This window comes from Solanum stenotomum, chromosome 7 (genome assembly GCF_019186545.1).
Source record: "Solanum stenotomum isolate F172 chromosome 7, ASM1918654v1, whole genome shotgun sequence".
Lineage (NCBI taxonomy): Eukaryota > Viridiplantae > Streptophyta > Magnoliopsida > Solanales > Solanaceae > Solanum > Solanum stenotomum.
Genome location: NC_064288.1, coordinates 53,725,222 through 53,741,553, shown reverse-complemented (window position 1 = coordinate 53,741,553; position 16,332 = coordinate 53,725,222). Strand labels below are relative to the sequence as shown.

Below are 16,332 nucleotides of genomic sequence, written 5' to 3'. Positions count from 1 at the left end.
AGAAATTTGATTTATGTCTCATTCTGTAAAGAATGAACTGCAAGTGGAACATAGAAATAACTAATGTATTGTAGAAAATCAGAAGGAAAGTTCTCGTCTAATCACTAAAATGGAATCACGTCGAAAAAAGTATGAATATGTACTTGAATCTTATCTAATCTTAAAATATGAGTATGTACTTGGTAAGTAAAGATTTTATTTACTAATGAACTTTACAAATCAGAAAAAACTAGCAGTATTTGGACATCCCCTAAATCTATCAACCACTTTTCGTCTAAATATCTCTTATACTAGCTTTTCACTATTAATTAATTAAGGAAAGTAGTTCAAGTTTGCCAAATGATTATGTAATCTATTCTATATTATTGCGCCTTCACCAGCATTGGTTGTACTATTTTATGCATTGGCTGTACTATTTTATGCCTGAGGTAAGGTTCTGTCAAGTTAGTCTCTAAAAGTTGATCTTACTGGTTGTCTAATTTTCCAACCTTTTCAGCAAATTGAGTATATCATCAAGCAATTCTAATCTTATAAATTTCTTTTGACTAATGAGGTCCAAGTGCTGCTTGTTCTTTAGTGGGGGTAACGTTCATAAATAAGATCAATGTATGTATTAGATTGAGATTCTTTAACTTGTAAAGATTTATGATTCACCTGCATGCACTAGGTAGTTCCAAGATATAACTGAATTGAATTTCACCTGTTGGATAAAAAATTAAGTTAGATAACTCATGTGATTTTTTTCAATTATCCCACCGAATACCAAAATGTTAAAAATGAAGATAAATATATAACTTTTGAATTAAATGTATGATTCTTATAGATTTGTTCTTACCGTTTGTTTAGATCTTTTTATTGCTTTTCTAAGGATGAATAAGGGTTACATATGTGCATTTGATAATATGTATTAATGTGCACGTATTCTATCAAAACCTTATAGTCCCTACTCATTGATTTCTCTCCGATAAGTATATTAGTTATTGTTCACATGCTTTTTTAGAGGCTTTAATTTTTTGTTGCATCTTTTATAGTTAATATTTTGAGATCCTACGTGTTTTTTTTGAACTATTAATACTTTGTTATTAAACTAACACTTTTATTTTACAAGGATTTTATTATGATCGAAGTTCAATTTAATACAAATTAATGAAAGGAACTTCGATCGTTAAAAATACTTGTAGTGGTTAGATGTTAGTTGCAACAAATGTTTTTAACGAGCATATTTATAAATTAGCATAGGGAAAATCCTATCGCCACTAAATGACATATAACCACTAGATTTCATGTTGTTGTTAAAAAAAATTTTAACGACCGGATAGAAAGTCGTCGCTAAACTTTATATGTCTGAGCCTTTAACGACGGGCGACGATCGAATTTATTCTTGTCGTTAATGACCTTTAACGATCAGATTTTACTTTTAACGACCAAATGTCCCCTAACTAAAGATTATTTTTCTTGTAGTGGCCATTGTTGTTACGAAGGTATCAATTGTTTGTTTTTATAATGCGTTTTATGTTCAATGTGCTAGTGATTCTTCTGAAAGTGTATTTGATAATCTCTATTTTACTCGTTTCAGACATTCATTTTCATTTTTTTTGTTATTTTTGGACGTTTTGTAGTAATGCTTTTAGGGATCGGTTACTTCACGACATTTTTCTGCAATTTTTTGGATATGTTTGGTGTTATTTTCATTCTGTTTGTTGATGGAGTTGTTTTTGTAGTTGATGGTTTAATGACTTAATTTCCTTGTTCATTTCCATTTTTTCTGAAGTTTTTTTTTTGTTTGAAAATGATTTTGTTTTCAAGATAGCTTTCTTCACGGCTTTTTTTCTGTACTTGCGTATTTGTTTTGTTTTCGCTCTGTTTTTTTATTTTTCATTAATGTCACTGCATTGTGATTCCATGTTTTCTGTGTCCGTTTGGTTCTCTGCTTTGCGTTCTGCACTTCAATGCTTACACTTAATTTATTTAAAAAAGAAGTTTATTGTTGAAAAAAATTATTTGTTTACAGATTCTATGGCGTAGATCCTATAGATGAGTTTTGTTCGATTTGTGTAGAAGAGTATGTCTGTTTTGACGACATCGAAGTTGATTGTGTTGGTCCATAATATTTATTTCATAAATACTTTAAGGAGGCAGATGAGTTTGACTTAATGGTTCAACACTATGGATATCCCTTACTCTAAGAGGTCATTCACCATCGACATGTTATCAAATCTACCAATCTTAAAATCTGGATGAGAATGAAATTAGTCGATATTAATGTCATGAATAATATTGAAAAATTGTGAGTATCTGTTAAAACTGTTATTTTTCTCTTTTTTTTCTGGTATGTAAAATTCTTTTATTGTTCTCAGGAATAAGGGTAAAGGTCCGATTCGTGGCCGTGTCGGAGGTGGTGGCGATTCATGAGGTTTTAGCGATACTGAAAATATGTGAGTATTTGTATGTTTTGTTCTTTTCTTTTCTTTTTTTTGTATGTTTTAAATTCTTTATCTTCTTTTATCGATATTAATGTCATGAATAATATTGAAAAATTATGAGTATCTATTTAAACTGTTATTTCTTTTTTCTTTTTTTTTTGGTATGTAAAATTCTTTTATTGTTCTCAGGAATAAAGGTAAGAGTCCTGGCCCGAATCAGGGTCCGATTCGTGGCCGTGTCGAAGGCGGTAGCGATTTATGAGGTTTTGACGATACTGAAAATTTGTGAGTATCTGTTTATTTTTTTCTTTTCTTTTCTCTCTTTTTTCTATGTTTTAAATTCTTTATCTTCTTTTATCGATATTAATGTCATGAATAACATTGAAAAATTGTGAGTATCTGTTAAAATTGTCATTTCTCTTCTTTTTTTTTGCTATGTAAAATTCTTTTATTGTTCTCAGGAATAAGAGTCTGCGTCCGGGCCCAGATCAGGGTCTGATTTCGGGTAAGGGTTCGGGCCCGGATCAGGGCCCGGTTTGTGGCCGTGTCAAAGGCGGTGATGATTCAGGAGGTTTTGACAATACTGAAAATTTGTGAGTATTTGTTTGTTTTTTTTTTTGTATGTTTTAAATTCTTTATCTTCTTTTATTGATATTAATGTCATGAAAAATATTGAAAAATTGTAAGTATCTGTTAAAACTGTTATTTCTCTTTTCTTTTTTTTTGGTATGTAAAATTCTTTTATTGTTCTCAGGAATAAGGGCATGGGATCGAGTAAGGGTCCGGGTTCGGGCCCGAATCAGAGTCCAGTTCGTGGCCATGTCAGAGGCGGTGGCGATTCAGGAGATTCTGGCGATACTGAAAATTTGTGAGTATCTGTCTATTTTTTTCTTTTCTTTTCTCATTTTTTGTATCTTTTAAATTCTTTATCTTCTTTTATCGTTCTCAGGAATGACAAAGGTGATGACGATGGCGCTTTAGGAGGTTCTGGCGGGAGTAGTCCAAATAACAGTTCTGTTGTCCCTAATTGTCATGCCAATGATGAACCTGTTTCAACCCAAGCCTTGTCACACACCAAGTCCCCTCAACATCCCCCAAGTGCACCCACCACCAGGTGTTTCAATCAAAGCCTCGGCATACACCCAAGTCCCCCAAGACATTCTGTTGTGATTAACGATACTGAAAATTTGTGAGTATCTGTCTGTTTTTTTGTATGTTTTAAAATTCTTTATCTTCTTTTATCATTCTCAGGAATGACAAAAGTGGTGGCGGTGGCGCTTTAGGAGGTTCTGGCGGGAGTACTCCTAAAAACAGTTCTGCTTCCCATGATTGGCATGCCAACACCCAACTCCCCTCAACATCCCCCAAGTGCCCCCACCACGAAGTGTTTCAACCAAAGCCTCGTCACACACCGAAGTCCATCCAAGACATTCTGTTGTCATTAACAATACTGAAAATTTGTGAGTATCTGTCTGTTTTTTTCTTTTCTTTTCTCTTTATTTTGTATGTTTTAAAATTCCTTATCTTCTTTTATCGTTCTCAGGAATGACAAAGATGGTGGCGGTGGCACTTTAGGAGGTTCTGGTAGGAGTAGTTCCAATAACAGTTCTGTTGCCCATGAGTGGCATACCAATGACGAACTTGTTTTAACCCAAGCCTTGTCACACACCTAAGTACCCTCAACATCCCCCAAGTGCCCCCACCACCAGGTGTTTCAACCAAAGCCTCGTCACATACCCAAGCCCCCCAAGACATTATGTTGTGATTAACTATACTGAAAAGTTGTGAGTATCTGTTTGTTTTTTTTTTGTATATTTAAAATTCTCTATCTTCTTTTATCGTTATCAGGAATGACAAAGGTGATAGCGGTGGCGCTTTAAGAGGTTCTGGCGGGAGTAGTCCCAATAATAGTTCTGTTGCCCATGATTGGCATGCCAATGACGAACCTGTGTCAACCCAAGCCTTGTCACACATCCCTTTCTTAATTCCAAGAAAAGCAATTCAAGACACAAAGTTCATGGGGCACGATGTACCAAGATGGACTCGAGTGCTTGTGAACATCTGGGCAATTGGAAGAGATCTTGAATGTTGGAACGACCCTTTAGAGTTCAAGCCTGAGAGGTTTCTAGAATCAAAAGTAGATGTTAAGGGGCATAATCACGAGTTAATCCATTTGGTATTGGACGAAGGATGTGTGTTGGCCTTCCTTTAGGTCATCGTATGATACATTTCGAGTTTGGATCATTGCTTCATGATTTTGATTGGGAGCTCCCTCATAATGTTTCTCCTAAGTCCATTAACATGGAGGAAAGTATGGGAATTACAGCAAGAAAAAAACAACCTTTGAAAGTGATACCAAAAAGAGCTTGATATTAGTTGGGTATTTATAATTTTTCTCATGAATTAGTATTGGTTTGGTTGAAATTCTATGAGATTGGAAGTCTCTTATATCAAATCATGTAAATTTATTACGATTTGGATGATTTAATGAGGTGAGAATGTATGTTAATTAATCATGATTAAGTGTTAAAAGTCATGTACAAACATGTGTTATGTATTTATTGACTTGATATAAACACCAAATGTGAATATATAAATACAATTTAGAACTACTAGAGTTGAAGCAATATATCATACTACCCTTTGTTTCCACCTTTTATGGCAACAACCGACAAAAAATGAGTTTTATGAGTAAAATTCTACTATTAAAATATATTATTTATATTTGTTTTGTAAATTTTTGAGTTAAAGTTATTGAATTCGGATGAACTCACGGCATGTACGCCTACATCCGCCCATGATGTTTGATGAAGTCCTACATGTGGAAGGAAAATAGTTTTCGAAAACATTACTACGAAAATTACATTTTTATAACTTGTATTTAGGGAAAAAATTTAAAGAGTTGCCTAAAGAAAAGCTATATTGTGCAAATAATCCAATACCATAGCTATTGCTCACATTGTGACTGAATTTTTTTATTTTTGCCTAAATAAAAGTTCGGCTTATATGACTTGTATCAGACTATCCAAATGGACCAAAAATGTTTCTAATGGGCTAATATTTCTCAAATATTTCAAATATCTTCAATAAACTACTTGTATGAACTCATGTATCTAGTATGTATATATATGTATATAATAATTGTATAATGACATCTCAAAATAAAAATAAAAAACACCACATACATTGAATCATGCTCAAAGGGATACATTACAATTATTTGAACTACAACTTCTACTTATTCTTTTTTTTTGGGGGGAGGGGGCTTACACAATATTTTTTATGTACAAACATGGTATAGCCTTTAATGGAATTGCTTTCTTCAAAGTCATCCCCATTCTTTCATTCATGTCCAAATCTTCTTGTTTCACTCCATTAGCTAAAACCCAATCAAACTTGTGTAAAACTGACCCTAAAGTTAGTGGTAACATACGAGAAGCAAGGGGAATTGCAGGGCACATTCTTCGACCAGAACCAAATGGTATAAACTCAAAATGATGACCCTTATAATCTATCATATTAGGTTCCAAGAATCTCTCTGGCTTGAACTTCAAAGGATCTTTCCACGTCTTTGGATCCCTACCAATTGCCCAAACGTTAACAAGAATTTGTGTTTCTTTTGGGATGTGATAACCTAACATGGTACAAAAGTCCATGGCCATGTGTGGGACTAAGAATGGAAGTGGAGGGTGTAACCTTAGGGTTTCTTTGATCACCGCGTTTAAGTAAGGAAGTTTGTCTAAGTCTTCTTCTTCTAGCTTATTCGAGGGGTTGATGACTCTTCTTAACTCGGCTTGGACTTTTTGAAGAGTAGTAGGGTTGTGGAGTAGCTCTGCCATTGCCCATTCTAATGTACTGGTAGTTGTATCTGTCCCTGCTGTGAACATCTCCTGATAAAATGACAAATCAAACACTTTAATCTTAATATATATATAGCATGCTTTATTTATTTGATTATGTCTTCAACCAGAATTGTGCTTTTAAAAACAATATGTATACCACTAATTAAAACCTCTTAATGAAGCTTCAAATTATAAATCCCCTAAATATATTGATAGTAAACTTGGTCCTTTAGTAAATTATGTCAAAAATAAGCACTTTTGATATCCATTTGGAGAGTTATTTCATTGCTTATGAAAGTGTTTAAATACAATTTTATTGTCATTTAGTCAAATGTTTGGCTTGAGTTCTGTTTTTTTCCCTCAATACAAATAAATAGAACCACCACACAAAGTGTAGCCCAACAAAATATATAATATTATTAACTTGATTTATTATTTGGTGGTTATTGAACACCTAAATCATATTCAACAAAATAATTTAAATTTGAAATCATTAGGTAATAAATAATGATAATTATTATTGGACTCATTTAACTACCAACAAATGATGTTAGTAACTTGATAATAGAACATGTTATCTATTATAACATGTTATAATACAGTATATATAAGTTAAATCTCAAAATATTCGAGCATATAGAGTATACTTACAAAAAGTATGGTATTAATCGTTTGAGATGAAAACCTAGAAGGACCCTCCACACCATCACCACGATATTGAAGAAGTACATCTAAATAATCCTTTTTTCTCTCTTCACCATTTTCGATATCGTCCATTCTTTCTCTAAGATATCTACCCGCGATATCAAATGCCCTTCTAACATGAAATTGCGTCTTCCTCCTTATACCTTGTGGATCAAGACATCTCAAAATAGTAAAATAGTCTGCGATATTAGGTTTTCCTGCAAACTCCATAACTTTACCTGCATGGTAAAAGAACTTTGCACCTCTATCCGATGTTGGATCAACTAGGTCTTTTGAAATCAATAGGTTTCCGATTAGGTTAAATGACATTAAGAAGAAAAACCTTCCAACATCAATGGAAGTTGTGCCTGAATTCCCCCCGTCTTCCATGAATTTAATCATTTGATCGATGCATTTTGTACGTACACCTCTCATGGCATCAAGACGACTTGTTATGAAGAACTCTGTCGTGCATAATCTCCTTAACTTACGCCATTGTGGACCATATTGATTAGTGATGAGTGAACCCTCATTTACTATATCGCCTTTCATGGATTCGTATATCTTTCTACCTGATAGCACCAGAGGTGTGGCCTAGCGGTTAATTATTAAGTTTACTAAAATAATTTTATTAGCTAATGAAGTATATATGAAAATAATGGAAACCAAACCTGAAAAGTCAAGGTAAACGCAAGCTGATAATTAATATTAAAACACTTTTGTTCCTTAAGTTATTTCATAATTTGATTTTAGGACACATAAATTTGCGCGATGAAAATCATGGGATATTCCACTATATATAGGAAAAACATTCACATACAGTCATGCGTATAGTTATGAAAATCATGAGAGATCAGGGTTCAGATTTCACTATATACCAAAAAAAAAATGTCTATATATAATCGAGGTACGTGAAAGATGTACCTGCAAGCACGATGTCATAATTCTTGAACATTTCACGAGCCACTTCATTAGATGAAATAACCACTGTGGTCATTGAACCTAACCAAAGGGTCATTATAGGACCATGTTTGTTAGCCAATTTTGCAAATGATACATGTGGTGCAAAACCTGATTGAAAAATGTTGGTTACTAGTTGCCACCACCGTGGTCCTGGTGGTAACTGCCCGTATTCCTCGAGTCGTCGTTGTCGTCGCTCCGTCAATATAGCCCATGCAACCCATGCAAGTAAAAGTAGGACCAAACCTAAAATCTCATATTCCATTTTCACCTTTTTTTTCTTTAGTATATAATCTGCACATATCAAAAGAAATAACAAGTAATGAGTTACTTTCTAAGATAAAACTAGTGCTTGACCATAAATTTAGTTGAAATTTGAAGAAACAAAGAAGAAGAGTTTTGGAGGTTGAAGTCGTATTTGGACATGCATAATACTACTTGGGTAAGATTTGTACAAACCTTACACTTATATTTTGTGAGGTAGAAAAATTATTTTTGATAGACCCTCGACTCAAAATAAATCTTTTTGAAACAAATTTGCAAGAAAAAATGACAGCAAAATAGCAAGGATGACATACTTTATGAACAAATAATATTTTCAATTTTTTGAAAAAAAAAAGTGTGTTTGATATTAAAAATAAAAAGACTAGCTATGAAGCAATTAGAAAGAATTAATTAGAGAATGAAAAATTTTTTAGGAAAAAGATTGAAGGAATCAACCTGAGTGATGTACAAATTTTGTGTTTAGCCCATGAGAGTATTTATAGAGAAAAGTACTATATTGTAGTGCTGTTTTTTCCTTTTTGGGAAAGTTATTATATATATATATATATATATATATATAACAAAAATAATTATTTTGATGAAGAAGACGGCCCAATAATCAAAAGATTGTCCCTTGTGATGAAGACAAGCAATTATATGGCATCTTCATCCTTTTGGTTCAATATCTTTTTCTTTTAAAAAAAAATTACAATTAAAATAATAACTATGAGTGTGAACGACACATATCATATATTTATTAATTTAATATGAATATCGACTATAAATTTTTATTATAAATTCAATGTGCAATCTCAACATTTAGTATATATTTCTAAATAATATTTTTCAATTATTTCATTTTGTCAAGTTTAATGTTATCTAGATTAATTAGTCAATAAGATACATTTATATTCTTGATGAAATGATAAAAATTCTAATTTATGACAAGTGATTCTATTGATTGACTAAGCAGATGTATTAAATGATTAATTTAAGCCGTCAATTTAGATTACATGTATAATTATTCAAATTGACTCATTAATATTATGTTTAAACTCATTAGAGTATCCAAAAGTTAACAAGTTATAAGCTATTATAATAATTTTATTAGTATTTATTATATGATAAGAATAAAATTTGCGTATATTTTTTTTCGAGTACCTGACAAATAAGATGACGATATATCAACCTGGACCGAAATATCATTGTCGTATTAAAGAGATACTCCCAAAGTATATAATCAAATATATTCTTAACCAATAATGAGTAATTAAAAAAAGGAAGAAATATACAGTTTTAAAAAGAATGTACGTTATAATCAAAACATTTGTTAACCAGCGCTGTTATATCATATATAGGGGTACAAAATCGAACCGAAAATTGAATCAAATCGTAAATTGAGTCAATCCGAAAAAAAAAACTCGACTAATAGTTTGGTTTGACTTGGTTTGGTTTTGAAAAAAAAAACCCGACTATATTTGGGTTGGTTTTGTTTTAATGAAAAAAAACCAACCCAAGACCAAACCAATCCGACATTATACATATAATTTTAAAATTTTATTTTATACATAAAGATATTTACTTTGATATAATTTTTAAATAGTACGTTCTTATACTTTTTCATAGTTTTTATCTTTTAATATATTATTTCAAGTTTGAAACTTAGAATTATGAATGGGCCAGTAAAGATTATAATCAACAAATGTTGGTAATTATAATAAAGCTTAAATCAAAATCAAATTAATACTAATGCAAAAAGAAAATCAATTCAACACTAAGAATGACAATAATATTGAATATTGTTCTTTAGTTTTACATTGGTTTAGACAATTAAAATACATAATCTAATTTTAATTTCCTTTAATATTTAGTCATGTAACTAATACTTATTAAATTTAATTTTAGAATGATTTAGTACTTTTAAATTATGATCATTTTCATTATGACTTGTTAATTTGCAATATTTTTTTTACACGATTTCATTATTATTATTTTTGTTGGATATTTTAGTGTCATTAATCATATCATATTGTGTTACATTTTTTAAGAAACATCTTAGATAGTTATATTTTGGTAGGACTAAAGAAATATTTGAAGTACTAGTAAATTATATGCTTGTATGAACACTTTACTGGAAAACCCGAAACAACCCGAAAAACCCAAAAAAATAAAAAAAACCCCGAAAAAATCCGAGGTTGAAAAATCCGAGTTTTATTGATTTGGTTTATAAATTTAAAAATCCGACACAAATGGCTTGGTTTGATATTTAAAAAACCCGAACCAACCCGGCCATGTACACTCCTAAATTCATATATGTCTAATATTATTCTTATATATGTAGTTTCTTACTTTCTTACTTTTGATATTTGGTAAGATATATAACCTATTAAGCTTTAGTTATCATACTATTTTGTTGTTATTGTTCTGTTTTTCTGAATGTTCTGTACTATTTTTCTTATTGATTGACATGTTTTCTTTACTACCATATTTTTTCATAATTATTTTGATTTGTTTTACTTGAGCCAGAGATTTTTTAAAAAGCCTATTTACCTCCACGAGATAGTAATAAAGTTTATAATAAAATTATTTATCTTCTTCTTTTTCATATCTCTTGTATTTTTTTGTTTATCCTTTTTGTACGTGTTCTATAGTATTTTGTCATGTGGTTTTCCACTCCTGCCACTCTACTCTCTTTGGGTTGCACTCGTGCGCTAATTAAAAATCATTGTTTTCCCATTGAATTTTTTTACTGAAAAATGTTCATTAGTTATTCCCACATATCTATATTTAGACCGAATCAATAGAAAAGAAAAAAACTAGTACTCCGTATTTTTATACCAAAAAATTAAAAAGTTTTTCAATATTTCGAGAATCTATTTCCTACCACACATTTTTCTAGTGAGCTAGTTCGGTAAAAAATAAATAGAAAAAAGAATCATATTTATAACATAAAATTTTCATTAATTCACGATTAGAAAAAAACCTATATTTCTAATAATAGTGAAAATACACTAGGTATATTATTATAATTTCTTATGATAAATGCTAAAATAAAAAGAATATTCAGAACACAAGCAAAAAAATGACAATACTCTCCAAGATTCAAACTCAAGACATTGAGCTCTAATTTTCTGCCTCTGACCAATCACACTAGGATTATTTTTGTTTATTTGGATGGACATTTAAATATATTATCTTTTTATATACTCTCTCTATATATAAAAAAAATAAAAAAATTAAAAGTTGCTGGATGCATGTGGGTCCGGCCCTGAACACAATGCAATTTGTTTCAATTGAAAAGAGGGTTTGATTATTTGATTAAAAATTAATATGTTGCATTTGGAATTTATTGTTTCATTGACGACCTCGTAACACCATTTACTTAAAATATGTTTCATTAATATACGATACTTAAACAAATAAATAATCAATAAAAAGATATACAGTATTTATTTGTTGAAGAGTCATTTTCAATATTAGATTCGCCCTATGTATCAACACTATAATGACACATTAAAAACTTTAAAAATCACATATCAATAACCATTCCAACGAATAATTACTTCTTTATTCATTTTAAATTATCTGTCGTAATTTTCTTTTACATTTTATTTGAATTGTTAGTAGTAGTACATATTATTTCATAATATAATACATTGTAATGCTTAATTCATAAGTATAATATTTATATATACTCTATTATTTTTCGTTATTAAATAATGTAAAATTTTTGATGTTTTATCCATTAAATGAAACTCCTTTTTTGGTAGAAAAAGATAAAATTTTATTTATATTTAATATGCGTCCATACACGACCAGCGACCCAAAATATTCAGTTATAAAATAAGATGATACTTTTGTTTGTTAGTGAATTTTTCAACTTTTTGTCAGGATTTTTTTAAGAGGGGATGGAATGGCCACAATTTCTGTGATAAAATAATATAATGTTGCTTTCTCATTTATTTACGTGATAATGGAGGCCACTTGATGAAATTTATGCACTAATAAATTATTGATATTATGGATCTTCTTACCTGACAATTATTTCTCCATATTTCATTGGTATGATTGTGGTATAGTTTATTGTTGTACTAAATAATATGGAATGTTTTTTTTTGTTATAAATTATAAATTTTAATTATAAATAAAATATATTTTATTAATAACCTTCAAAAGTTCAAATATATATTACTATTTTACATAGAGTAACCTTCAAAAGTTCAAACAGAAATTAAACTCATTTTATAGAGTCTAATAAAATTTAGTTTTGAACTTAAAAAAAATTGAAAATGACAGATAAAATAGGTGCTCATGGTTAATGGAGGACCAACAATTTTAGGTACTATGTGTTTGGCGATTTCTTCACAAAAGATTGTGTCTTTCATAATAGAATCTGATAAAATAAAAATTTGAGTAAGTATTTATTTTGTTCGAAGAAATTATTCATTAAAGTAATGAGTCATCAATAATATTAAAAAATATGAGATCGTGAAGTAAGGTTATACAGGATTACTGTTTATAGAGAGCTTTGATTGTATTAATTTATTTTATTTGGGTGCGGGGATAAGATTGATTTCTCTCTTGAGGTTAATTGAAAATGTAAATTTATATGATTTATACTACATTTGATAGACGATATAAATTTAGTGGGAAGAAATGTGTAATGGAAGACTATGCTACATTTTAATATATCGTTATGGTTTTTAGTGCTCTGATGTTTTGGATATAAACTAAAAGGATCTTATTGTTGAAGTGAAATTATTTTGAACTTAATGGTCCAGCCTGCCTACTTGGATATATAATGATGTTCATATTTAAGATTTTGTCTAATGGTATATATCTTGAAATATATCAAGTATGGTAGTCAACCCTAATTCCTTATTTAACGCGGAATTGAAACAACAACATATTCAGTGAAATACTACTAAATGGAGTATGCATATCTTACAACTACCTCGTGGAGGTAGAGAGACTGTTTCCCTCGATTCATAAGTGGATCAAACTCAAGTAAAAAAAGAAAAGAAAAAAAAGCATAACAGTTATTACGAAAAGCAATATAGAGCCTATTTAACAAAAACAATATATACCCTCAAAATAGCGTAATAATTGAAACACAATACATAACATATGCTATAGATAACAAAAGTAATCCAAGACAACATTCTACCCCTACTGACATTCTATATAGCATACTACGCGACCTTCAATCCTTCCTATCTAGAGTCATGTATTCTCGATAACGTGAAACTGCGACATTAAAATATTATAATAGAGCCAACAAGAGAGGGATAACATAGCATACATTCTATGATTTTGCATTCAGCAGAGTTTAACTTATCTTTTGAGATGTACTTAATGGCATATATAAAATAGAGGTGGTCCTTATATTTGAGAAAATTTACATATTCTTGGACTGATACAAGTTGTATACATCATGGCAATTTAATTGAATTTTATCATAGGTCATATACATTTGAAGATGTGGTCCTTCTGTGGGGGACAAAATGATCAATTTTTGTTTTGAGGTTGACTAAAAATATATATGTTTCCATACAAAGTACAAGATACAATTAAGGGGGAAGAAAATATTATTACTCCTGGAATTGATTTTGTGTTTATATGAACTTGATTTTTTGGATGTAAACTAAAAGAATCTTAATGTTGAAAGTGAAATTTTTCGAAATCAATGGTCATGCCGTCTCCTTGGACATTGATGGATTTAGGAGAGGTAGAGGTAGATCGAAGAATTATTGGAGAATGGAGAGAGGTGATTAGACAGACATGACGTAGTTGCATCTTACCAAGGGCAAGACGTTAGATAGGAAGGCCTGGAGGGTACAAATTAGAGTAGAAGCTTAGTATGTAGGAATGCATGTATACTAGTAAGTAGGAGTGTATTGTCTTGTTTAATTACCTGACTAGTAGACGTAGTACCACTCTTGTAGTTTCTTATTCTTTGATTTATATATGTTACTGTTTGTTGCTTCGTGTAGTTCGATTATAGAATTATTGTTGTAGTATTGTTTGTTATGGATGAATTTGTTAGTCATTAGCAACAATAGGATAGAGTTTAGCATAAGTAAAGTGGTAAACTAAATTAGAAACTTAGAACTACATGTTTAGGTGGGGGCTAATGAATTAAGGGTGACAAAAGAGTTTCAAAATGAAGAAAAAGTGACACAAGTTTTAATTATTGAGTAGAGGTGACAATTTTAAGATTAGTGCTAATGACACTAATTTTAAAACCCTCAAGTTTTATTATTTACATAAAAGTACTATTTTCCTCCATTCCACACCCTCCCTTCTCTCCACCCTTCTGCTGCTGCCATCCCCTCCCCTTTTGCCATCGTAACCGTCGCCATCACCACTTCCTCCTCTACCACAACCATCAATTCTTCCTCCATTGCGACCACTCTCTTATTCTTCCTCTTTTGCCACCATTGTTGCCACCTCCTTCTTCTCTACCTTTGCCTCCACAACAACCATCACCTCCACCTTCGTTGTTATCACCAACATCTCATTTGCCACTCTACCACCCTCTCTTTTACCTCACTTGCTACAACAATTATTGTAGTTGTTGTAGCAACTTGAGCAGTTGCTGAAAAAACTTCAACAGTTGCTACAATAACTTCAACAGTTGCTAAAAAACCTTTAACAGTTGCTATAATAACTTCAGCAGTTATTGCGATAACTTCAGTTGTTGCTTGATTTTCTACAACAAAAAAAAAACAATGACTTCAACTTCAAAAATTTTAAAATTAAAGCAAATTAGTTTGTGAAATAGGACCAACAAGAGAAAAAAAATGTGATAAAAAATAATGAACGACAACAATAATGATAGCAACAACAAAGAAGAACAAGTAAATGGAAGGAGAGAAGAAGAAATGAAGAAGAAGAAGAAATTTGGAAAGAGGGAGAAGAAATCTTGAAAGAGATTTTAAATTTTGAAATTTAAGAAGAGAGGGAAAACTTTTCAAACATTTTAAAATTAGAAATTTGGTTTATTTTGAATATTTTTAAAAGTTTAAAAGTTTTAAATATTACATTTTAGACCCCAATTATTTTAATCCCTAATTAATTTTTTTTTGACTCGGTCAATTTTTTTTTGTCACTAATTTTAATTTCAACACTTTTTTATCACCTTCTCCCCAATTTACTCACGTTCACGTGATTATTTCTTGCCTGAATGCTCTACACTGCTTTAATTTCTTATTAATGTCTAAAAATAGATGTTATTTGAATGAAATTCTAGGTACTAGACTTTGTTTTTTTGGATATACATGTGGTATACACATCTAAATTTGGGTCTGATGCATAGGAAATGACAAGCCCAGTACGAATTAATTATGGACAAATTACTTAACTACACTCCTTTACTTACCTTAATATCCATTTATCCCTACTTATTTCAAAAATTTCAAAAATCCCTTATTTACCTATGTATCTCGCATGTATTCCGTGCACAATGCTATATATCTCGCTATGTGGAATGTATCAAACGCTATGTATCTCGTGCACAACGCTATGTATCCCGCATGTATCCTGTGCACAACGCTATGTATCCCGCTATGTGGAATGTATCAAACCTAATGTATCTCGTGCACAATGCTATGTATCCCGCTATGTGGAATGTATCAAACCTAATGTATCCCGTGCACAACGCTATGTATCCCGCTATGTGGAATGTATCAAACCTAATGTATCCCGTGCACAACGCTATGTATCCCGCAAACATCATTTTTAAGAAATTTTTGGTAAATAGAAAACTAAAAGGGATATGATGTTATTTTGTACTTATAATATGTGGTTCCTATAATTTATACATTAATTATTATTACAGAGAGAATTGATTGATGACAAGAGTGGACATGTTTTGAAGTATTTCTTTTCTTTTGGTTTTCTCTTCAATATCTGAAAATAATGAAGTTGCGATTTCTATCACTATAACAAAAATAACTTTTAGCTGTAATATATATAGACATTAATAAAGAGTGTTAAAGTATTTACCAGCATTAGTTAAGCGTCTTTAGAATAAATGTCGCTAAAGACTTTAGAGACATATACAAAGAGTGTTAATTGCCGCTAAAAATATATATTTAGCAGTAATTAAGCTTTTGTCGCTAATTAATTACCGCTAATGATAATTTTTTATTTGTGTA

At 30.7% G+C, this 16,332-nt stretch overlaps 2 protein-coding genes across 4 annotated transcripts in view; one reads left to right on the top strand and one right to left on the bottom strand.

The window, feature by feature from the left end:
* LOC125870467 (pyruvate kinase 1, cytosolic-like) overlaps nucleotides 1-16,332 on the top strand; it is a 222,699-nt gene that overhangs the window by 168,465 nt on the left and 37,902 nt on the right. The window lies entirely within an intron of this gene.
* Nucleotides 5,690-8,183, bottom strand: LOC125870042 (iridoid oxidase). Its single transcript, XM_049550409.1, has 3 exons — nucleotides 7,874-8,183; nucleotides 6,917-7,521; nucleotides 5,690-6,313 (listed from the first exon to the last, which is right to left on the bottom strand). Exons 1-3 carry the CDS (start codon nucleotides 8,172-8,174, stop codon nucleotides 5,690-5,692), a joined length of 1,530 nt encoding a protein of 509 aa, XP_049406366.1. The 5' UTR covers nucleotides 8,175-8,183.